The sequence below is a fragment of the Phacochoerus africanus genome, chromosome 6 (genome assembly GCF_016906955.1).
Source record: "Phacochoerus africanus isolate WHEZ1 chromosome 6, ROS_Pafr_v1, whole genome shotgun sequence".
NCBI classification, from domain to species: Eukaryota; Metazoa; Chordata; class Mammalia; order Artiodactyla; family Suidae; genus Phacochoerus; species Phacochoerus africanus.
In genome coordinates, this window is record NC_062549.1 from 73,138,746 (window position 1) to 73,163,314 (window position 24,569).

The 24,569-nt window shown below is 43.6% G+C and overlaps 1 protein-coding gene across 1 annotated transcript in view; it reads right to left on the reverse strand.

Annotated features, from left to right (window-relative positions):
* RAB2A (RAB2A, member RAS oncogene family) overlaps window positions 1-10,359 on the reverse strand; it is an 80,963-nt gene extending 70,604 nt beyond the window's left edge. Inside the window, exon 1 of the mRNA XM_047783869.1 lies at window positions 9,977-10,359. Coding sequence (XP_047639825.1) covers window positions 9,977-10,022 — 46 coding nt within the window. The 5' untranslated portion in view covers window positions 10,023-10,359. The remainder of the gene's footprint in view (window positions 1-9,976) is intronic.
* Between the last annotated feature and the right edge of the window lie 14,210 nt (window positions 10,360-24,569).

The window sequence follows — 24,569 nt, forward strand, 5'->3', positions numbered from 1 at the left end:
AGGGAAACAAATTACTGACACCTGAATTTCAAAGACAGCTACAAATTGGAGAAGAAACCTCAAAACCAAGAGCACCAGAGAATAATCCTACAGACTGCACAAGGCAGGCACTATACACATTTTACAAACAGAAAACTCAGGAATTCGATTAACTGCTCCTGGCACAAATAAGAATTACTGGTAGGTATCCTCTTTCCACACTGTCATACAAGGAACAGGTGACACTGGAATGCTTGGGAAATCTGACCACCATATTGCTTCCTGGGTGGGACAAAAGCCCCTGGCAAAAGGGCATGCCTGTCATCTATGCCTGGATCTCTGCGCATATGATTGAACCAGGCTGGTACCTGAAAGTAGAAATAAATTCAGATTCATCAATGATTAAATTCTCCTGGTAAAAGACATCTCCTCAGACTGAGTTTTTAAAAAGCAGAACAATGAGCTGTATACAAATCAGGCTTAAAAGAGAGGTGACATAATAGGGCTAAAAGAATGAGGGTTGACTGGTTAACTTCTGCGGGCAGGTGATTCAGATGAGCTGGGAAAGCTGAAGAGGGAGGAGCACCCCTTCCACCCACAGCTCCACTGGAAGGTGCATCTCTCCCAAACTCCAGCACAAGCGCTCAAGGAGCAGCCACGAGAATACCATGCAGTACAGTCTTTTACAACGCAAGAGAATACAATGAAAACTAAACCAGTCAGGCAATAAATATCAACAAAATAAAGCAAAACATATTAATACAGATAAAACTCTCAACAAAAAAAGCTTCAGAGCAAGTACAGTAATACTTCAGTAATGTGAAATTGAAAAAAATACATAAACTACCATGCACTGTTTACAGATACATACATACATAGTAATCATTTGGAAACTTTCACAGTAATAATAAACACCAAATTCAGGAGACTGGTTACCTCTAGGGACAAAGAGAGATGAGGAGTATACAATGGGCTTCAATTCTATCTGTAATGTTTGTTTCCTAAACGAAACAAAACAAAAAAAGCCTGATTCCAAAGGAAAAAAGGAGAGATGAAAAAGTATATACTAGGCAAATATGAACAAAAAGTCAGCAGTTGATATAAAATACTTGAGTACCAAAAATTACACTCCCAAATACTCAACATGTAAAAAGTGGAAGGGGACTTAAATAGCTAAGGAATGATTAACTCTCCAGCTAGACCTAAAGCCTATACACACCCAGCAAGTCAGCCCTCAAATTTACTGGGGGTGGGAAAGGGGATCAATCTGACAAAATTACAAAAAACCAAAAAGCCCAACCAACCAACCAAAACCACCCAACCGTCCTAATAGATGATATTTACATCTCACCCCCAAACTCAAAAGGCTAGTAGGAATAGAGAAGACATGGCCCATGGAAATAGCAAGACTGATCTAAATGGACATGTAGGGGACCCTGAACCCACCACACACATAATCATACACTTTTCAGGCACACATGGAACATGTATAAAGAGTGACCAAGTACTCAGCCACAGAATTAGTCTCAAATAACTTAAGAATCAACACAGTCTATATACTCTCTTATTTATATGAAATAAAGCCAGAAACTAATAATAAAAAGAATGTTTTTAAAAAAAGAGAGAAAGAAAACACGTTTAAAACAAAAAACACACATTCCTAATTATCTTCAGAGTCAAAAGAGAGCCATGTGAGGAAAACAAAGATTTCAGAGTGTCTACTTCCCCAAGACTTGTTTACAAAGTTTTTCTTGGATTCCTGAGCACTCCTTAAATTCTCATGAAAACCTCTCTTCTTCAGCTAGTTTGAATAAGCTTATTCTCCTCGTAATCAAATGGGTCCTTCGTAACACAAAACCGTAGTCTTTCTCAGTTAGTGGAACTGGATAGTCATATAGACTACACTAAGTAATAAAGCTGATAAAAATAAAGATATCTGGAATAAAATGAATCTTGCTAACCAATAATCAATCTTGTTAAAACAGTGTTGATAAAGGAACCTCCCATAAAACACTGAGTTGCAAATGAATATGTTAAGTACAAAAACCACCACCACCTAGGCTAGGAAAGCAACAATTAGAGTCCAGGATGGCAGACCCTTCAAAGTATCAGCTGGCCACAAATGAGCAAGCTAAGCAGGGAAGTGAAATAAAATCAATATATCCAGGACACATGGTGAGCAAAAGAAATTATTTTTGCTATGAACAGCATTACTCAAACACTGTACAGCAGTGGTCAAATGTGAGTTCGTTTTTTCAAATGCATATGGGGAAATTATAAAAACATTCAAAGAAGCAGGATAAAAAGGAGGGCGAAATACTAACTATTTCTTAAGTCAAGTGTTACACACTTGACCTCATTTATTCATTTCATTTTATAGATGAGGACACACCAAAGAGGTTGCCTGAGCTCGCAGAGAGGGTGAGGAGCAGAGAACAGATGTCATCCTTGTGTGACACAGAAGCGTTCTGCCCTGGTTTGCAGAGTGGAGGTGGCATCTGTTCAGTAAAGGAAACTGAGGGAGTGTACTCCCACATCCATTCAACAGCCTCAGCACTTGGTAAGCCAGAGAGAGAGGTGTGATGTGGAACTTGTGGGAATCAAGCAATGTGAACATACGGAGGAGAGAGGGAGCGTGGACTCTGGAGTCAGAAAGACCTGGCTTCAAATTCCAGCTTGGTCAGTTATTGGTGTGATGGGACACCTGCACAACGGAGCCTTCCTTGTGGCTATTACTGTTCAGATTCAATGAGTTACACCGTCAGAAAAGGCCCTATATGTATAAACATACTACTCGTACATTTACATTTTCACTACATTCCACTGCATTCTTTTTAAGAATCAGAAAAAAAAAAATGCCTTTCAAGACTCAATTAAGGAATAATTAATTCTATGAATGCACAAACCACGTTCTCTGCACTGCTCAGTGCTAAATACAGTGCCCACAATGTGGATATTAGTTTTGTTTCTGACTTCAATTTACTCTACCTACTGCTTCTCCCTAGTCTGCCTACACACCCTAATCCCCAGAACCTGTGAATATGCTATCCTACAGGGCAAAGGGGACCCTGCAGATGTGATTAAGATTACAGACCATGAGATGAGAAGATTATCTTGGATTATCCAGGTAAACCCAATCTAATTACATGAGTCTTTAAAGGCAGAAAACCTTTACCAGCTTCAGTCAGAGAGACGGGGTGACCCAAGAAGAGTCAGAAGTCATACAGAAGGATCTGATCCACTGTTGCTTGCTTTGAAAATGGAAGAAGGGGGCCATGGGCCAAATTATGTGGCTAAGTGGGTGGACTCTGGAAGCTGGGAACAGCCCTCAGATGACAACCAGCAAGAAAACAGAGAGCTCAACAAGGAACTCTTATTCTACAACAACCTGAATGAGCAAGGGCCCTTCAGAAAGGAACCCAGCCCTGCCAAATGTCAGCCCAGTGAGACACACATCAGACTTCTGACATCAACATGAATTCATGCAGAACTTCGGAACTCCAAGATAATGAATTTGTATCTTTTGAGCTGCTAAGAGCATGGTGGTTTGTTACATTAGTTAGCAACATGAAACTATACTCTCTCATCTGCATTAAAAAAATAACTGTAAAAAATTTTAAAGTAAGTGCCCTTAAATCCTTTTAGAAACAAGGAGAATTAAACTAGTTGAAGCATCCAGCCTACAGAGCAGAGGCCACCTAGCAGATTCATCATTTTCTGAAGCACTAACTCGGTGCCACACAGAGTCTTGCTTTCAAGAACTTCACTTAGCATGATCCATCAATATTCCTTTTCTTCCTCCCTCTCCTCAGATTTGACCAGAAACACAGTAACTGTCAGTCACCCCCGAAAATGGCCACCATTTTCAAGAGAGAACTGGAGAAACTCAAGAGCTACATCACGGCTATGAAAAGTAGAAGAGGTCAGGGGAGGGAAGAAATAACGTTTGCTCCAAAGAACATAGCTCAGTTTCATCACCTGTGAAATGGTAACCTCATAATTACCTGTTGAAGACTAAAAGATAAAAAGCTTCTGATAGTGTGTGTGAACTATAAAACTGTGGAGAATTCCTTCCTCATGACAATCTACTGCACAGACGCAGAGCCGAAAACTAACATGATGGAGAATTCCATATAAATTCACCCTAGATATGCCTTAGGGATTACTTAAACAAAACCCCAGAAAGCGGAAAATCTGATAGGAGGAAAGAAAGAATCAATTTTCGAAAACCAGTCAGGCAAAAACAAGCCCAAAACTGACTAGCAGAAGACTGTCATACAACAACGCTTTGAAAAAATACAGATGGCCAGGACTCACTGCAGATCTACTGGAACAGCATCTCCAGCGACAAGACTCAAGTCATTTGAGTTGAGACACATCGTAGGAATTGAAGGGGGCGACTACGAGTGTATGACAATGGAGGAGATCTAACATCTTTTTGCCAAGCATCCTTTACATACAAGTGAGGAACAACAGCTAGAATGTGGGGTATTTTAAGACTTGCAAATAAATGAGGTGGTTGAAATCAAATGGGAAAGTTTCTCATAAAAAATGAAAAGTCAGAAAGAGGAACAAGGGCGGTCAGGTATGTGGCTGCATCTTCTTCTGTGGCAAAGGACACAGCCTCCCAGACTGAGGATGAGCAGAGAATAACAAAATGGAGTAAGTGCAGCTGGGCCAGAGTGAGAAGAAAAAACAGCTGAGCTGGCAAAATTAGGAGCTGCTCAAATCAAACAGCAAAATGACTGGTGATGGCAGGACGAGAGCTGTCGAGATAACACAAGGGAGGGGGAGCAGTGGGGGAGATGAAGAAGGAAATTCTTGTTCCGTTGGAGCAGGAGCAGGAATGGAGCAGGGACATGAAGCACAAGAGCACTAGATGGAAGGGGTCATTACTGGAGATGAGGAGGAGGTAAGGAAGGGAAAAAGGAACAGGAACAATAGGGCTGTGGCCTCTAGAGTTAATAGAAAGTGTCAGGAGCAACAGAAATATTCGGGAAACTGGCTGGAGAGAAAGAGAAAAGGAAAGGGTGGTCCACAATCCTGAAAGACTACAAACAACACACATAAAGCCAAAACTTAACATGAATTCTAGATGACGGTAAAAGGGTATGTTGTAGGCATAGCACACTCATTAATGAAACAATTAAGCACATCTAAAACCAGGTAAAACTAAACAATACGGTTTAGGGATGTGTTAGTGCTATAACTATGAAGAAAAGTTAGGGAAGGATTAATACAGAATTCAGGGTAGTGGAAGCCTGGGAGAGAGAGGTACATGATGAGGCTCTGTACACTGCTGGTGTGGGTATCTGTTATCTTTAAAGCTACTAGACTGTACACACATATACTTATTTTTTACATGCATGATCTATTTCATTAATTTTAAACAAAGCTAAGAGAATTTTTCTACCACTCAATTACCCAGTTTGTTTTTCTACTGTTTGTTTTTTGAAATAGTCTAACAAACTTGGTCATATAATTATATAAAATGATTAGTGTTTCCGGCCTCAGGCTTTGCAACAAGAAACTCCGTCTCAGGTCTAGTGAATCAAAATCTCTGAGGGTTGGGTCACTGCATCCTTAAAAAAATAAATAAATAAATAAATCCTCAAGAAAAAAAAAAAAGCAACAAACACCACCACCCTAGATGACTCACAAGAATCTAAAGAAACTCGAGTTTCTGAGTCTCCCACAGGAAGGGGTCTTCCTTCTGCTACAGCTCTAAAGCTCTGGAGAATCAAAAGCCATTCCTCCCCCAAGTTCTCTAGAATTTTGCTCCTGTCCTCTCTCTAGTACTTTCAAATGTTCAACTTCAAGTCTCCCTTACCCTAACACCACACACTCACACACCAGCCAACTTGATCTTGCAACCAACTCTAAACTTTTCACTCTTTCCTTCTCTTTCACACTCAGTTTTCAATAAAACAGCCCACAGTAGGGCTCTGTTTTTAGTTTCCCAATATCGCACTCTCTTTTAAAAACCATCACTGACTGAATGAGTTGCCAACATGTACTTCCAACTACCTACTAGATATTTCCCCTTTGCCCACCTGGCAAATCTTTGTGTCTTTCTCATTTCAGCGCAAACATCACTTTCCAGGTAAAGCCCTACAGCACCTCCCCCAAGGGCCCATCCATTTATCAATTAAACATTTCTGATCTCTTACTTTTGAGACAAAGTCTAAAGATTTCCAAACAAACAAAAAGATTATTTAAGATGCATGTAGTAAAGGTGGCCAGAAAGTACAAACTTCTAGCTAAAGGACAAGAAAGTCCTGGGGATGTAATACACAGTGTGATGAGTACAGCTACCAACACTGTATTGAACAGTGCAAAGTTGTTAAGAGAGAGTGTATCTTAAAAGGTCTCATCACAAGAAAAAATGTTTTTTCTAACTATGTGTGATTGATGTTAACTAAATTTATTGTGGAAATCATTTTGCAATACATACACATATCAAAACCACCAGGCCATATACCTGAAACGAAGACGAAGTTGTATGTCAATTACATCTCATTAAAAAATACATTCAGATCATGTGTGATCAGGCTGGTCTTAGTTTATTTTCTCGTATAGCACTTGTCCTCAGAAGAGTTTAAGCAAAAACAAAAAGCAAAAGAAACAAAACTGTGGGGTAGATAAGGAAGGAAGGAAGAGCGGAGGGGACTAATATAAGCCAAGGGGGAACAGGACGGTTTGTTACCATCTTAAAAGAGTGAATGGGAAAAAAAAAAAAAAAAAGAATCAATGAATGGAATGGCTCAAGTAAGAAAGTTTTAACCTAGGAGTTCCCTAGTGAATCAGTGGGTTAAGGATTTGGCATTGTCACTGCTGCGGCATAGGTTCAATCCCTGGCCTGGAAACTTCCGCAAGTCCTGGGTATGGGCAAAAAAAAAAAAAAAAAAAAAAGTTTGGACCTAGCTTTTCTTTTCACTTTGGCTTGGGGTGGAGGAATGAAGCACAGTAAGAAAGAGTATTTCAGATAGAACACAACAGGGTTTGTGCTTTTGTGTGCCCAGCTGAGAGGCAGGAAAGGGGAGGGATTAGTGACGAGATTAAAATGGTAGGCAGATGCCAGAATTTTAGGAGCAATTATAGGTTTATTATGATTTTCCTCTCCCTCTATAATTATCTGCTTATGATATTAAGCCAGGCTTGTTAAAAACCAATTTCTACTTTATGTCTAAATTTAAATGACACATTTTCCTGAACGATCTTTTAGGAACAAGGCACTACCAATGAAAAACTTTAACAGCATTTGGCCATATAATAAGAAAATAAATATTTCAACAGTATCATCATGATCGTGTAAAGTATTTTAAAAATTTCTTCCATAAAGAAGGAACTCTGAAAAGAAAGACACTTTCATATTTGTCCTAATTTTATCTCACTACTAGGAGAAGGGAAGGCTAACAATGATTGTTTCATAGGCCAGGGAAAGTGAGAAACAGGAAAAGTAGTGATTACTTTCATTCTAAAATGCATATTTTTCAAACTGTGACTTTTTAAAAAAATCAGGGCAGATTTCCCACTATTGGTTTAATATTATTTGGTGTGTGTATGGGAAGGGCCATATTAACTGTCCCTTACCACTCTGAGTATACTCTGAAGTAAGAAAACATGGTAAAGAATTTTGGCCCAAGTTAATATTTATAGTAAGAAAGTGGCAGAATTGGGCTAAAAAATTCTTCTGTCAAGTTATTAGTGTTATTAATATGAACATTATGGCCTGTTTGGCTATTCTCGCATTAACTTAATTAAATGTTTAGGGTCTACCTTTGACTAGGCTCTTCCAGGAACACAAAGCCGAACAAAACACCTTTTCTGCCCTCAAGAAGTAGATCATCAAATAAAACGCCTACACAAGTATCCACAAAACAGGCATTAACATCGGAAAAAAAAAGATACAAAGTGGGACACATCCAGATAAGCCAGATAAGGAGTAGTCTCTTCCAGCCCAGATCCCAGGAAAGCCTGACATATCAAAAGAACTTAATAAATGTTGACTCTGAAAGCATTATGGAAGACGCGAATTAGAATACTGAAGGACAGAGAGAATTTCGACAGACAAGGCATTCTGAGCAGAGGGAGCAACAGGAGCCAGGGAAGAAGCCCTGGGCCTTGCTGGCAGGAAGATGGAGAATAGTGGAGACTGGGAAAGAAGGCTAGAAAAGTTAAAGGCGGGTGCTGAAATGCAGAGTTCCCTGAAGGCTGAACTAAAGAATGTGAAGAGAAGAATAGCCTCCTAACAGCCATGTTTTGGGAAGATTACTCTGACAGTCAACTCTGTCAGCTGAACTCGAGTGGGGAGAAGGTAACACTGCAGACAGGCTAATGTCAAAGGCTCAGGCAGCAATGGCAGGAAAGGAATGTCTTCCCTTTGAACTGCCAGGGGATTGTTTTTGCACTGGGCAAATTCCAAAAGAACAGAGCACCAACCTGTTCATATTTGTAGTCCCACTACTTCCAGCTGAATACTTTACGTACAGTTGATGCTCACTAAGAAAGTTGAAAGAAGGCAACCTGCGAAGCCTAATTTGAATTGTCATTATTGCTAAATTTCCATAATCGCTCTTCTCTCTACTTCTTGAACCCATTCACATTGTAGTTAACGTGAATTCCCTCTTCCAATCTTAATTTTACAGCCTAAATCAAAATTAGCCAGTGGGCTTTAGAACGCCTGGTCCTTCTTCAAGTAAGCTCAGCATTTTTACAAGTATATAAATTTGCTACTGAACATGTGCAAAACACAGGACTTTATGCAGAAAACCATCCTGTTTCCACACACACACACACACACACACACACACCAAAAAACCTTGCTGAAAAACTATATTTACAGCATAAAAGCTTTCCTTTTAGGAAGCAATGATTCTTGTGTTACTTATTCAATCTGCCGTAACACTAGTGCAACCACAGGCTGCTGCTTACATTTCCAAAGTTGTGCAAAGGTTCCAAAGTTGTGCAAGAGTCATCACTGAAATCAGACCCTGGTATATTAATAGTTATAATACCTGAACAAGTCTTAGTTTTATTATTAGATGAAAAGCAATGCCAGAAATCACAGATATTAAAAATATATTTTCAATGATTTTTATTACTTTATCGTGAAATGCATTGGGATGTTATTTTAAGTGAGAATAATTGAATTTCTTTCTGCTTTAAATGGACATCAGGTCACCTGAACACTGGCAGTTGTGAGCCTGGATTTGAGGTATCAGAAAAAAAATCTGTGTCCCCAGCAGACACACCGACACACGCTCATTAGCAAACACCCAGGGCAATGAACGACCTTGCATTACTATCAAATAATCCTAGTTCACACATGGCAAAAGTCGACAGAACTCTTTCATGCTTTAATGACCTCGAAAGGGATCCCCCAGGTGTCAAGTAATGGAATGTGACTTATCCTGATTTATGCGTTGAGAGGAATAAGAATACACACATACATATATATATAATTGTTTTTTAAGGTTCCCGTCTCTCCCTCAGCTGGCTTTCCCATACCAGGGAGCGCTTTGCCCAGGCCTGGGCAAATGCCTGGTGGAAGGTGGAAAGGGTCAGGAAACCCAAGACCCTCCTCCCATCATCACCTTCTGCTCTCCTCTGCCCCCTTTCCCTTTCTCGAAGGCGGCGGAGAGGCCCAAGGTGAGGGGCCTTGGCCAGGGAGTGTAATCATCTGAGTCAGGCTCTGGCGGCCCCGGACTAGGTCGGCCCTCCTGTCATACGCTCCGTAGGCCGCGCGTCGAAACGGCTGCTGCGGTCCCCAGGTGCGCAGGGCCGGCCGGGCTGGGGGTCTGCGGGCCAGGCCCCGCCAGGCCGCGGCCGCTCGCAGTGCCCACGTCACCAGCTCCAGCACTGCGGAAATGGAGCTGCGCGGCCGGCGGGGAGGCGCCCGGCCGCGTCGGCGCCCGCGCCGCGGCCAGACGTCGTTTGCCCCTGAGCCCCGGCCCGAAGGCCGCCGCCACCCGCCCGGATGCGCCCGGGGCCTCACCTGTGTCGCCGATGATGATGTACTTGAAGAGATAGGCGTACGCCATAGCCGCGGCCGCTCGGTGCCAGGGCACACGGCTCCTCCTCCTGCTACTGCTCCTCCTCCTCCGCGCCCCTCACCCCGGCGCCGCTCGGCCTTGAAACGCCAGGCCCCGCCCGCCGCAGCCGCCGCCGTCGCCGTCAGCCGTGGGGAGCGAGGTGCCGAGAGGAAGCGGGACAAACCGACAGGAGAGAGGGGCTGAGCTGAAGCGCGACAAACCGATACCCACGGAGACCAGGGAGACAGCGCCCGGCCCAGCTCAGTCGAACAATAACAGCCGTCGCGGCGCCTCCGCCCCGCCTCCGCGCCGACCCGGAAGTGCTGCAGCCGCCGGCGCCGCCGGGGGAAAGGGGAGGAGCACCGCACGCCGGCCGCACCCCGCCCCGCTGGCCGGAGCCCCGCCCCTCCGGAGCCCCGCCCAGGGCCGCGCTTGCCGCGCCCGACCGCCCCGTCCGCCCCGAGCCGGGCGAGGCCGGGCGTTTGTCGTTCTCCGGCACTTTTGAACGGGAGACCGCGGCGGCTGGGAGACGCTGGGGGAGGGGAGGGGACGTGCGGCTCCGTCGCTGCGGCGCGCGCGGTGCCGCGTTCTTCCGCCCTGCGGTGGGGACGCAGGGCACGTGGTGGGAAGCGGGCTGTCGCGTTAGGCGCAGGGCCTGCCCCGGGCTGGTGAAAGATGTTAGGAAATGATCCGGCCGCTCGGGGCGGGGTTGGAGGGCGAAAGTATTTCTGCGCTGCTGGACAGGACTTTGACAGTGAAAATGGAAGTATTTGTAAATTTGAAACCAGAAATCGGGGAATGTGCGGTGAACCATGGTATGCCCCTGTGGTGGAATACTACGCTGTCTTAGTTTTTTTAGAAAAAGCCTGACTTAAGAACAAGGCATAGGACTCATATATTTATGTTTTATGCATTATTTATGTTATATGTATTATCAATATACAGTTGTCTAATATAATGTATAATAAGTGACAGAATATATATTGTACATTTATAAGCAATATTTTTTATAGCTATAAATAATTTTTTTACCGTTTTGTAGAAAAATAAAAGAGCTGCACTTAAAATACCCATATGTACTTAATCGGAAAGGATACTACTGGCACCACGGGAAGGTGGGGGGGTATGGAATTGGAAGAAAGATCTACTTTTCACTGATGTTTTGAGTGCAGTTTGAAATTTTTGCTGTGTTTATGAATTACCTGTTGAAAAATGCCTTAAAAGGGAAAAAACAAAGTAACTTATTTGTTCATTCCAATAACACTGAGTACGTACTCTTTCCTGCACTGCTAGGCACTAGAACTAAAGGCAGACCCTGTTCAAAAGGAGCACTGATTTGGGAATGAGGTGGAGGACAGAGTTAGTTTTAAGTGTCAGGATAGGTTACCAAGAGAATAGGATGTCTGAACCAGAAATATGAAGGATGAGTAAGTGTTTGTCAAAAGGACAAAAAGTAGGGGATGGGAACTGAAGTCAAGTCACAAGGAACCATGTGCAAAGTTCCTGGATCTGTTAAGGGAATTTCAGGTTGCACAAGGAAGTGCGTCTGCTAACCCATGGCCTCTGCTGTTGGCAGTGGAAGGAGAGTCAGTGCTAGGGCAGAAGGGACTGGGATTTAGTGGCTCAGGTTCCTGTTGCCCAATATTTTCCTTTCCCTTTTGGAATCTGTCATTCTACCGACCCCTCTGTGCTGGTCTGGCAGTGGTTGGTTGCTGCATAATTTGAATGGCGTTTCCAAATGTCAACTCAGGCTTTTGTGTTTTTATTTTTTTAAGTGTTTGGAGGGGATTTTCAGATAGCAGACGAAAGCTTGACATGAGAAATTACCTGGAATTGCATCATCTAGCTCACTCATCTTTAGTTTGGGAGAGAAGAGGTTCCTGCTCAAGACCTCCAATGTTCCAAAGGCCATTTTGTCCCTCCTCTCCGAGTGCTTTCCCTCACGTCTTTCCTAGTGATAGATGTCCAGAAAGTCCCCACCTTCCAGAAGAAACTCAGTTCTGTATTATTCTCAGAGGTATGTCCTCTACCCATAGCCTGAGCAAGGCATCTCTATGAGGATGTTACGTGAAAGCCTAGCATCCTTACAATCAGATCTATTTCTATATTGTTAGCAGAGGTGAGCAGTGGGGGTCGTCCCTGATGCCAGGTCATGCGAGGCCCTGTAGCTGTGTCAGTATGCATGCAGAACTTTACCCAGGGAACACATGAGAAACTGTGAAGAGAAAGGTCAGAATTGCATATGTTAAAAAAAATCATAGAAATGGATATGTATGGAGCTACAGAGGCCATGCGGTGCCAAGAAAAGAATTTAGGAAATCTGCTTTTGACCTTGGTCTTACCACAAACTGATTGGATCATTGTGACAAATGTTTGGCCTCTTAGAGCTGAGATGCACTCATGTAAAGCCAAGGAGTTAAGTGTTACCAGAAGGGTCTGTCCCAGATCTAAAGTCCTTTAATTTTAAGTCTTTCCACCTCCAGATCGAAAGCACCTGTAAAGCAGATCAGGGCCACAGGAGTCAAGTGTATATTGTTCTTACACAGAACTGAAAGGCATTACTTATTAGTGCACAGGAATTGTAATGATCAGTAGTTTTGAAAAGAGCAAGGACTGGATTTTCAAGTCCCTCCATGAGCCTCGGTTCCCTTGTCTGAAAATGTAGGGAATAACTGCCTCACAAAGTCAGTTTAGGATCAAATGAGATAATGTATATGAAGATATTGTGTAAGTTATGAAAAATTATACTTAACACATGAAATTCTTTAGTGCTCCAAAATTAAAAAAAAAAAATTGCCCTGAGTGAATAAAGGCCTGATCACTATACAAATTCATGTTTAAAAATCAGCTCCATACTTGTTGCTATTTTATCTCTATATTTATTTTTTCTACATGTAATTCATAGTATTTTGTTATATTTTCTCTAAGCCCATATGCTAAATTAAATTCTCTTTGAAACCATGCAGGATATAAATAAAAACCACACAAACTTCATTTTAAACATTTTATTTAGCACCCACAATCCAAAATGTTTTTCCAAAAAAATCCCTTAGTCAAAAATGACGGAAATAAATCTCTTTTCCCTTATTATTATGGACTGCTTCCTGGGATTCTCATTCCATTTGATTTTCAGCTCTTTCACTCCTTTGGGAATGAATTCTGATATCCTTATCTCAGTCTTAACCTCATACATGATCTGAAGGTCATAACTGTGAAATTTAAAGATTGTAAAACTGCATTCTTCAAGATCTCCTTATTAAAGTTCTTCATGACTTCTTTTTTTTGGCTGCACCCTTGACATATGGATGTTCCCAGCCAGGGATTGAACCCATACCACAGTAGTGACCCAATCCACTGCAGTAACAATGCTGATCTTCAACCTGCTATGCCACAGTAGGACTCCTCCATGACATTTTTTTTTTTTAGTAGCCACACCCTCAGCATATGGAAGTTCCTGGGCCAGGGATTGAATCTGAGCCACAGCTGTGAACTGTGCCACAGCTGTGGCAACACCAAATCTTGTAACCTACTGTGCAGGGTCAGGAATCGAACCCATGTCTCCACAGTGACCAGAGCCACTGTAGTCAGATTTCCCACTGTGGTGCAGTGGATTAAGAATCTACCACAGCAGAGTTCCCGTCATGGCTCAGTGGTTAACAAGTCCGACTAGGAACCGTGAGGTTGTGGGTTTGATCCCTGGCCTTGCTCAGTGGGTTAAGGATCCAGCATTGCCATGAGCTGTGGTGTAGGTCACAGACGCAGCTTGGATCCTGCATTGGTGTGGGTCTGGCGTAGGCTGGTGGCTTCAGCTCCGATTAGACCCCTAGCCTGGGAACCTCCATATGCCACAGGAGCAGCCCTAGAAAAGGCAAAAAGACAAAACAAACAAACAAACAAATGAATCTGTACCACGGTGGGAACTCCTCCGTGACATTTTTAATAGAGTATTATATTGGAATTTTGAATTTACTCTTCCCAACCAAACTTTTCATGTGTTTAAATTTGCTCTGGTTTTGATGGCTCTCAGACTGTGGGGGAGGAGGAGGGAGCATGGGATGGGAGACAAGTGGCTTGGAATGCTGTAATCCATAGGTTCTTTCTTTGGTTTCCTTAGCCAGCTCCCAAGTGCACTCTGGGAGCTTGCTGATCCTCCAGAAACGATATGCATGGTGTTGTATGTATTTGCATGTATGCAATTTTATGGGAGAGATTCTTACACAAGTCTATGACCCAGAACCACTGTGAGGAGTTCCCGTTGTAGCGCAGTGGTTAATGAATCCGACTAGGAACCATGAGGTTGCGGGTTCGATCCCTGCCCTTGCTCAGTGGGTTAATGATCCTTGCTGTGAGCTGTGGTGTAGGTCACAGATGCGGCTGGGATCCCGCGTTGCTGTGGCTCTGGCGTAGGCTGGTGGCTACAGCTCCGATTCGACCCCTAGCCTGGGAACCTCCATATGCCGAAGGAGCAGCCCAAGAAATGGCAAAAAGATCAAAAAAAAAAAAAAAAAAAAAAAAACAAACCACTGTGACAATGCTTTCTTTCTGCCATTTCTAAATACCTTGACCCAATTAATTTTCCCACAGATACTGATAAGCTCAGTACCGGTTTGGGAGGAAGAAAAGAACTAGGTTCCAATCTTGAATTTAACCCTTATCAGTTGAGTGATCTGGGATAAATTACTAAACTCTCTACACTAAGCCTTAGATTCCTCACAAGATGACATTTAAAGTGTCCAGAAAATGTCAAGTTCACAGTAGATGCTAAATAAACATTGAAGTCATTTCTCCCTTCTCCTCATCTTCTCCCTGTGCTTGATCTCCAGCCTGTCATGAAGGACTGTAGGAGTTAAAGAGCCCAACAGAGACCCTGTCCTAAAGGAGATGAGTCTCTCTGTGCTGAGTCATGGGTGGTTTAGGCCTGATGAGTCTCTCTGTGCTGAGTCATGGGTGGTTTATGCCTGATGGGAGAGGCAGTGTTAGAGGACAGAATTGTGTTCTGGGAAATGAGGGTAGATTTTACAGAAGGAGAGCCATCTAAACTGAGCCTCAAAGGGCATTATCTTCCTTCCATAGTTACTGCTTTAACTTAGTCCTTCCAGATGCTTCCACAGCCATCTCCACTCTACTTTGTCCACTGTATCCACCTGATTTGCCATTTGTATTCTTGTTGGATAACATGCAGTATTCCCTCTTTTACTTTTCTACTCATAACCTCTGACCACATGTCAGAGCCAGAAATGACCATTTCTCTCTTCTGTTCTACTCTGCTCAGCCTTCAGAAGTTTACTTGAGTCCAAACAGAATGATTGCAAATTCACATCCTTAGTCAATGTGTGTAGGTGAGTGAAGAAACTTCCTTTTTCTTTTCTTTTTTTTGGTCTTTTTAGGGCCAGACCCAAGGCACATGGAACTTCCTAGGCTAGGGAAAGCATAGGAGCCATGCTGCCAGCCTACGCCATAGCCACAGCAATGCGGGATCCTTTACCCACTGAATGAGGCCAGGGATCGAACCTGCCTCCTCATGAATTCTAGTTGGGTTCTTAACCCACTGATCCACGATGGGAACGCCTAGATGTACCTATTCTAAAGCTTTTCAATTCAGAATACATATCTTCAAAGACTTGGAAGAAAAATTCAAACATAAATAAATGAAAATTTATTCTAAAGTTGACACATACCTAGCAAACCATTTTGGGGGAGGGGGCATGCCGAGGCATGTGGAAGTTCCCAGGACAGAGATCAAACCTGAACCACAGCAGTGACAATTCTGGATCCTTAACCTGCTGAGCTACCAGGGAACTCCTCTAGTAAACCATTTTAATTGCAAATGTTTCTTTTAAAACTAATAAGAAATTATAGGCTCCTAATTTATTTATTAAAGGCCTAGATATTATTATTTATTAAAAACCAGTAGTTCGGAGTTTCCCTCGTGGCTCAGTGGAAACAAATCTGACTAGTATCCATGAGGACTCAGGTTCAATCCCTGGCCTCACACAGTGGGACAAGGATCCAGAGTTGCCATGAGCTCTGGTGTAGGCTGGAGGCTACAGCTCAGATTTGACCCCTAGCCTGGGAACTTCCATATGCCGTGGGTGCAGCCCTAAAAAGGAAAAAAAAAAAAAAAAACCAATAGTTCATAAAAATTAACAGAATATGTAATAAAAACAAAGATGAATACTAAAATTAATAAAAATTACCCTGTCATAGAGTACTAAATTGTCACAAAAGTCCTTACAAAACACACTGAAGGCATAGTTCATTTTAAGGAAGAAATTAAATTTTGAAAAGGAGCACTAAGTAGGCTCACTGCCTATCTTGGACTCTGACAGAGGAGGGAGGAGGCCCTGTCCTGACCCCTGCACTTGAGAGCACCTTGTCAGTCACAAACCCTGCAGCACAGGGGTAGTCACCTTGCTTTTTGCCCTCACAGGAAGGGTTCCGGAATGTTTGGCAACCAGCAGAAGACTGGAAATTATAAGAAGGGGCCATGCAAGGAGTTGGCCCCGAAGCCAGAGGAGAGCGGTTGAAAGCAGAAAAGAGCAGGTGGAATGAGCAGCGAATTGCCACCTTGGCCCTTGGAGACCAGCGACTGAGCTTCAAGCTGGTCACCTCACCCCCTCCTGGTGGGTGACAGGGTCCCTAGACACTCGTTCTTTTCTCTCTCTGCCCTGCTGGCATTGTTTTGAGAGGTGAACTTCCAGAAGGGACAGGATATTTTGCAAAGAGGGAGGGTATGTGCCCACCCTGACTTCCTGAGGAACTTAACCCCAGGCCCTCCCCTCCGCTTCTGGCTGGGTCCAGGCAGTGCCTGCGACAGGTGCAGTCGCTGATGTGTCCATGGAAGGCCTGGGGAGGGAACAAACAAGCACACTTCCTGGGTGTCTGGCCTAGTGCACAGACAGGGTGATGCACTAGGCTAGACACGTCTGTGGCGGAAGAAGACCAGGTGGGTGGGAAAGAAGGGAGAGAATGAAAGATTCTGTTGGTGGCACATTGAATCGAGGTGCCGGTGGTCATGCAAGTGGAGAGATCAAACGAGCAGTTGGACACTTGAGTTTGGAGCTTGTATTAGTGGACTGAGCTCCAGATAGAAATCCCGTCATGGCTCAGCCGGTTGAGAACCCGACATAGTGTCCCTGAGGATGTGGGTTCGATCCTTGGCCTTGATCAGTGGGTTAAGGATCCTGTGTTGCCACAAACTGCAGTGTAGGTCCCAGATGCAGCTTGGATCCATTGTTGCTGTGGCTGTGGTGTAGGCCAGTAGCTGCAGCTCCAATTTGTCCCCTAGCCTGGGAACTTCCATATGTTGCAGGTGAGGAGGGAGGGAGGAAGGAAAGGAGGAGGGAAGGAGGGAAGGAAGGAAGAAGGAAGGAAGGAAGACTATAGAGCTGGTATGGTTGTTGGGGCCAAATCTTTTTTCAAGTGTCTGATAGCCATTTGTTGTTCTTCTGTTGTACATTGTCTGTTTGTATCCTTGTATCCTTTACCTATGTATCTATTAAGTCTCTGACAATTATTGTTAAAATTGGTGTAAGTTTAATACAATTGAAAATGTGTAACAAAACAGCCAAGTCAACTAATCCTCACAACACATTTGATGGTTTTTTCATTTAAAATCTTTATTTAAAGAAAAAGAATAATATGGAGTTTCTGTCATGGCTTAGCAGGTTAAGAACCCTCATATAGTGTTCTTGAGGATGTGGGTTTGATCCCCGGCCGTGGCTCAGTGGGTTAAGTATCCGGCGTTGCTGCAAGCTGTGGTGTAGGCTGGCAGCTGCAGCTCTGATTCAACTCCTAGCCTGGGAACTTCCATGTGCCACAGGTGCGGCCTTAAAAAGGAAAAAAGAAAAAAGGAAAAGAATAGTAATCATAAATGGAAAAAAAAAAGTGGGGAAGTGAGAATTCTTTTGTAAAACTTTGAAGGGGAAAATTGAATCTTTTTTAAAAAAGATAGTGAAATGAGGATTGATTCTTTTAATATATTTAAACTCTTTAACCTATACTTCCAAATTCTGATAATTTAGCTAAAGGAAATAAAAATAAATATACAGAGAAAAAAAATCTTCATTTTATAGAAAAAGAGACAGAGATTAAATGTCTCATGTCATGACAACCAGTAAGTGATGGTGCTGGAAGCTGGAAATTGGGGTCTAATGAGAGCTCTGACCTCCACATACAAATTGGGAAGTCATCAGCATAAAACACATAAGACAAATATATTTGTCCTCTTCAAGGAAGTGATGAATGCTTTCTGTTCATGAAGAAGGGTTATGTGGAGGCTCCCAAGGGAACTGGAAGACGGCATATACAGTAAATCAGGCTTAGAAACCTATTTCTCTCTATCGGAAGCGAATCCATCTTTCAGGAATGGACTTGCCTTAACCTAGTTTATGAGTCTGATTTTTTAAAGTAGAATGTCAAATTGCAATGAGAAATCACTATCCCAGAGGCAGGAAGTGAAATTCATGCCACTAGCTTTTCCTTCTCCTGGACAAAGAGTAAAGTGATTGACTTTTAGCTGAGACGTGAAGCATCCACCTCACGTTTGGGATGGTCTTGGCTGGGAAGAAACTCTGTAACTCTTTGGCCTCCAAAAGCATTTGTAACCCCTGCCCAGTAGCCTTAACCAAGTACCAAATAGTTTGATGAGTCAAAAACTCACCTGAGGACTCTACCCAATATTCTGTGATGATCGATGTGGGAAAGAATCTGAAAGAGAATGGATGTCTGTATATCTAACTGAATTATTTTGTTAAACAGCAGAAATTATCACAACACTGTAAATCAACTCTACTTCAGTAAAACTATAAAAAATGAAAAAGAAACCCTCCCCTGAGTATATTTCAATAGAGAATACCGATTTCTATCAAGATCTTCCTTTTTTTAGTATCTAAGTCTGATCAGCCCTCCTTTTGATGGATTTACCCAATTCAATCAAATTGCCATCAAGGTCTGGCCCCGGGATTCAAGCTGGATCGTTAGGTCCCCGCATAACTTCATTTTGCAGTATGTTAAGCCCCCTGTCTTATTAATTACCAACCACCTAGCTAAGACATTGATTCTGTCTACACTTGAGTTTCTTCCTCTGTACGATGGGGAAAATATTGAAACCATAGGAGGACCGTGTGGTGCAGATGGTGTGTGAAGCTCAGTATGTTATCTGTTATTTTCACTGCATGCCTGTCACCCTTATATGCTTAATATTAACATTAACTCTCAGGGCACAAACTTACTCTAAGTTGTGACCACTTGCTGTAAAACCCAATGACTATAATGTCCATCCCACACGGTTCTGAGTGAGACTAAGAGAAAGAGGGGACCATGGGCCCCAGTCACACGAGCTTCAAAACTGAACTGAGAAGTTCAGAGAGGTTTTTAAAAAATGAGATCCCTTTAGCATTCAAGTAAAGCTCATGGATGCCTTCTCAGAATAACGTTATCAAAGGTATACAGAAAAAAAAATACTAAGGATTAAATTATATTAGAATTGTTATTAAAAGATTCCAAAACCAAACTTGGGTTGGACTAATATGTGTGTTTCTTTATTAATACATTAAATACCAAGATCTAACAAGAGGTGCAATAATGACTGTCATTTAGCAGTTGGTATGAGTGTATGTGATATGACAAGATATTTACATCAATGGTATTTTGAGATCACAGCATCCATATTTCTGTTAGTGACAAAGCCACAGATACTGCTGATACACCATGGTGTTGACAGCAATCATAACTGAATAAAATACTAAATTTCAGTCTGAGTTAGTGCATGTAAAGAGCAAACTTCCCCCATCCATTCTCTGTGATCCATAGATCCCCCAGATTAACAACCTATGCATCAGAGGATGGTAAGTACAGACTCCAAAAGAAGAGAGGACTTTTTTTTTTTTTGGTCTTTTTATGGCTGCACCCACGGCATACATAGGTGTTGAGTCTGAGCTGCAGCTGCTGGGATGGCCACAGCCACAGCCACAGCAGCGCCTGATCCGAGTCATATCTGCTGACCACAGCTCATGGCACAGCTCATACACCATAGCTCGTGGCAATGCTGGATCCTTAATCCATTGAGCGAGACCAGGGATCAAACCTGTGTCCTCATGGATGCTAGTCAGATTTGTTTCCACCGAGTCATGACAGGAACTCCCAGAAGAGAGGACTTTTGAAGGAGGAACTGATTGTCACATTTAACAGAAATGTTAGTAATTATAAAGATGGGAGTTCCCACTGTGACTACCCGATGTAGTCTCCGTGAGGAAGCGAATTCTATCCCTGGTCTCTCTCAGTGGGTTAAGGATCCAGTGTTGCCACAAGCTGCGGTGTTGATCACAGCGGCTGTGGTTTAGGCCAGCAGTTGCAGCTCCAATTTGATTCTGAGTCTGGGAACTTCCGAATGCTGCAGGCATGGCCCTTAAAAAAGAAAATTATAAAGACGAATTTGTGCTTATTGGGTTCATCATTTAGGAGTGTATCTGAACATCGCCATTGAAGTGTCACTGGAGATGTTGGCGGCATAAATCAGATCATCGTAGTTTAAGGATTAATTGGGGAAGGGGAGAGCACACCTGAGGAGGTGGAAAAATAGATGAAGGTGGCACTTTGAAGGAGCTTGACTGTGATGGGGGCACGCCAGACGTAAGCAGTGAGTTAGTCTGGAGGGGTTTGGTTAACAAGGGAGGTCTGGGCAGAGTGTGTGTGTTTTGGGTAAAGAACCATAGACGTGGACACTCAAGGCAGAGGGAAAGGGTTTTCTGGCGGCACAGTGGTGATGTCAGCGCTAGGGCTCGAGTCCAGTCCCCGGCCCCAGAACATCTGCATGCTGTGGCCGTGGCCAAAAAAACCCAAAACAAAACAGAGGGAGGCTGATGCAGAGGGCTGCTGGACCGAGAGCATGAGTAAGGGAGTTCCCCCTGACCAAGTATGGAGTGTTCTTCTATTGCGAGGAGGGGGCGACACCAAAGACAGATGCAGAAAAAAGGATGTAGAGAAAAGAAAGTTGCCAAAGGTTTGACCTTGAAATCCATGCCTTGATCCTGCCCTTTGCTGTCCCTGGCTCCAGGGGGCATGCTCTTTGCACAGCGACAGGAGGACCTATACTCTATCAGGGAGGTTACTTGCCTTGGTAAACAAGAGGAAGTCCAACATTTGGGATTTATTGCTTAACTTCATTGACTTAAGGAAGAAAGGTGATTTATTGCCTCATTCAACAGAAACACTCCAGAGATAAGCGGGGCAGTCATGAAAAGTTTTACATGAAAAGTTCTAGGGTGAGAAAGCTATTTCTTCCAGGAATATTTCCTGCAGAGAGCTCCCTTGCAAACCTCCCCTTACGTCCCATCGACCCAAAATGGATTCTTGTTCCCGGACAGTTGCCTGTGGCAGAGAAGCTCCCTTCCATGATTGGCTTATGAACCGCTGGTAAGTTCCTGAACCATCACTGGCAGGAAGCACTGTGCTCCCTATGGACCAGCTGTCCCTCCTATGGACCAGCTGTTCCAGCTGAGCTTTGGCATCCACGTGTGTGTTGGGCATGTGGGGTTGTTAGAATAATTGCAAGAGGAACTTAGGGATGCATAACATCCTAAGATGCATGGGACAGTCCTGGAGAGCAAAGAGCTGGCCCATCCCAAATGCCCCTTTTGCCTGCTGCTAACGAATACTACTGTACCCAAAGAGGCCTGCCCTTGAATTTCACTGGCTTCATGAAGAGCTATGGTATAATAAGAAATACATTGGGTTTGTCCCCATTGCTGGCACAGGGCTCCTAAAACGCTTGGGATTTCCCGAGTGATAAGAGAGTCCTTTGTTATTTGTAAGGAGCCCCTTTTTGATCACCCAAGAGTTTGTGCTAATGAGGTGACTTAAAGTAGTGTCCTTACTTGGCCTCAGGATGGGGCTGGTCACCAGAAAGACTGAATGATTCGAAAGTTGGAGCTTTAGGTCCACCCCTCCCTCCACCAACCTGTAGGAAGAGAGGGAGAGCTGTAGATTCAGCTTCATAAAAAAAATCTTGAACAATGAAACGTTCTAGGAGCTTCTGGGTGAGTGAGCACTGGAGGTGCACCCCAAGAGAATGAATCTCCTTCATCTGGCTGTTCCTGAGCAGTGTCCTTTTATAAAAACAGGTAAATGCTAATTAAATGCTTCCCTGGGCTTTGCAAGTCATGCTAGCAGTTTATCAGACCCAGGACCCCTCAGGTTTCTGGCAACTCCAATTTTTAGCTGGTCAGTCAGCAGGTGGCCCCTGGACTTGAGACTGGCATCTTAAGTGGGGGAATCTGGAGTTCCTCTGTGCCTCAGAGGGGCAAGGACCTGGCGTTCTCACTGCTGTGGCTCTTGTTGCTGCTGTGGCATGGGTTCGACCCCTAGCCAGGGAACTTCCACATGCTGTGGGCACGGCCAAAAGGAAAATAAATGTATATATGTAGAACTGAATCACTTTGCTGTACAGCAAAAATTAGCATAACATTGTAAATCAACTACAATTAATAAAAAAAAAAAGGTAAAAAAGAGGTTCCCATTGTGGCTCAGTGGTTAATGACTCCGACAAGGAACCATGAGGATACAAGTTCAATCCCTGGCCTCACTCAGTGGGTTAAGGATCTGGCATTGCCGTGAGCTGTGGTGTAGGTCGCAGACGCGGCTACCTGTCCTGGACAGACACCAGTGATGTCTTCCACCAAACAACATGAGCCCACTCACCGAGTGCCTCTCCGATTCCAGGGATGTCCTAGCTGTTTCTTCCAATTTGTATGACAACCCTACAAGGTACATAGGTTTCATTCACATTTTACAGATGAGAAAACCAAGTAAGGTTGAATTACTTGCCAATATCGCATAGCTAATTTTGATCCCAGGTCCATCTGTCTTCAAAATTCCTTTTCCTTACACTAGCTCCCCCACCCCACCCCGTTACAGTTCAGGCAGATGCGGAGAGGACACAGGTCTTCAGAGGCAGACACCGGGACTGAGTTTGGGGTGTGCGATATGCTGTAGGGATCAAGGCAGCCTCGGGTAGATGGAGAAACTGCAAGGCAGGCTTCAGCTCTGGAACAAGTTGTCAGTTTGTGTGGTACCCCTTCAGATGAAAGGCTCGACGTCACACCTCTGCCTGGTTCAGGCACAAGGTGCATGTCATCCCCCACCCCCCAGGGGGCGGGGGATGGTTAATTTTGTGTCAGCTTGCCTGGGACATGGGGTGCTCAGATACTTGGTTAAACATTATTCCTGGATGTGTCTGTGGGGTGTTTCTGATGGCATCAGCCTTTGAACTGGCAGAGTGCCGTTGCCAGCGTGGGTGGGCATTGCCCCATCAGTTGAGGGCCTGAACAGAACAGAAATATCAGGGAGGCTGAATACACTCTCTCTGCCTGATGTGAGCTGGGACATGGGGATTTTGGACTTGGGCTGGGATTTGCATCATCAGCTCCCCTGGTTCCCAGCCCTTGTGATTCAGACTGGAATTTATGCCACTGTTTTTCTTGGGCCTCCAGCCTGCAAATGACAGATCATGGGACTTCTCAGCCTCCATAATCCTATGAGCCCATCTCTTGTAATAAGTCAGTCTCTCTCTCTCTATTATCTCTACCTCTAGCTCTGCGTCCTATGGGTTCAGTTTCTCTGGAGAACCCTAACAGAACCAGGACATATATGTCCTCAGGCAGAGTAGCTCTTTGAAGCCAAGACCAGCCCCAGAGCAGCTGACAGCTAGGGGTTATCTGTGAACTGCATGCCCCACAGCTGGGCAGCACATCCTTCCTGCCCTTGATGGCATAGCCCATGGCCACCATGCCATTGAGATGGCCATTTTAATTTTCCACTTGGTATTTTTATTTTCCTTTTAAAATTATTATTATTTTTAAATCTTTTGGCTCTGCTCACAGCATGCAAAAGTTCCCAGGCCAGGGGTTGAACCTGTGCCATATCAGTGACCCACGTCACAGCAGTAACCAGAGCCATAGCAGTGACAACACTGGATCTTAACCATTGAGCCTCCAGGGAACTCCTGGTATTATTTATTTATTTATTTATTTATTTATTTTCTTTCTTTCTTTTTTTTTTTTTTAGGGCTGCACCTGCAGCATATGGAGGTTCCCAGACTAGGGGTTGAATTGGAGCTTCAGTTTCCAGCCTATGCCACAGCCACAGCCACACCAGATCCTTTAACCCACTGAGTGAGGCCAGGGATTCTTAATCCTGATGGAGTCTTAACTGGCTGAGTCATAACAGGAACCCCCTTATTTATATATTTATTTTTGGTATCTTAATTTTTTGACTTCAAAATGATACTATATTATTATTTATGTTTTAACAATGGTATTACCTTGAGATGCATTTAATAGCTTGTCCGATTTGAGCCTATGACCCCTCTGGTTAAAATCTGACTGCTGCTTAAAATGGTACATTTTATAACACTACAGCCAGTCTATGACTCCTACACATTATCTGGATGAGTTTTCGTTCGTCATCATGGTCCATGACACCTGTCAGAATCAGACGGTAAACTACATTTATGAGCTTCTACTTCTGAGCAGTCCGCCTCTGTTCTCAGGCTCCTCT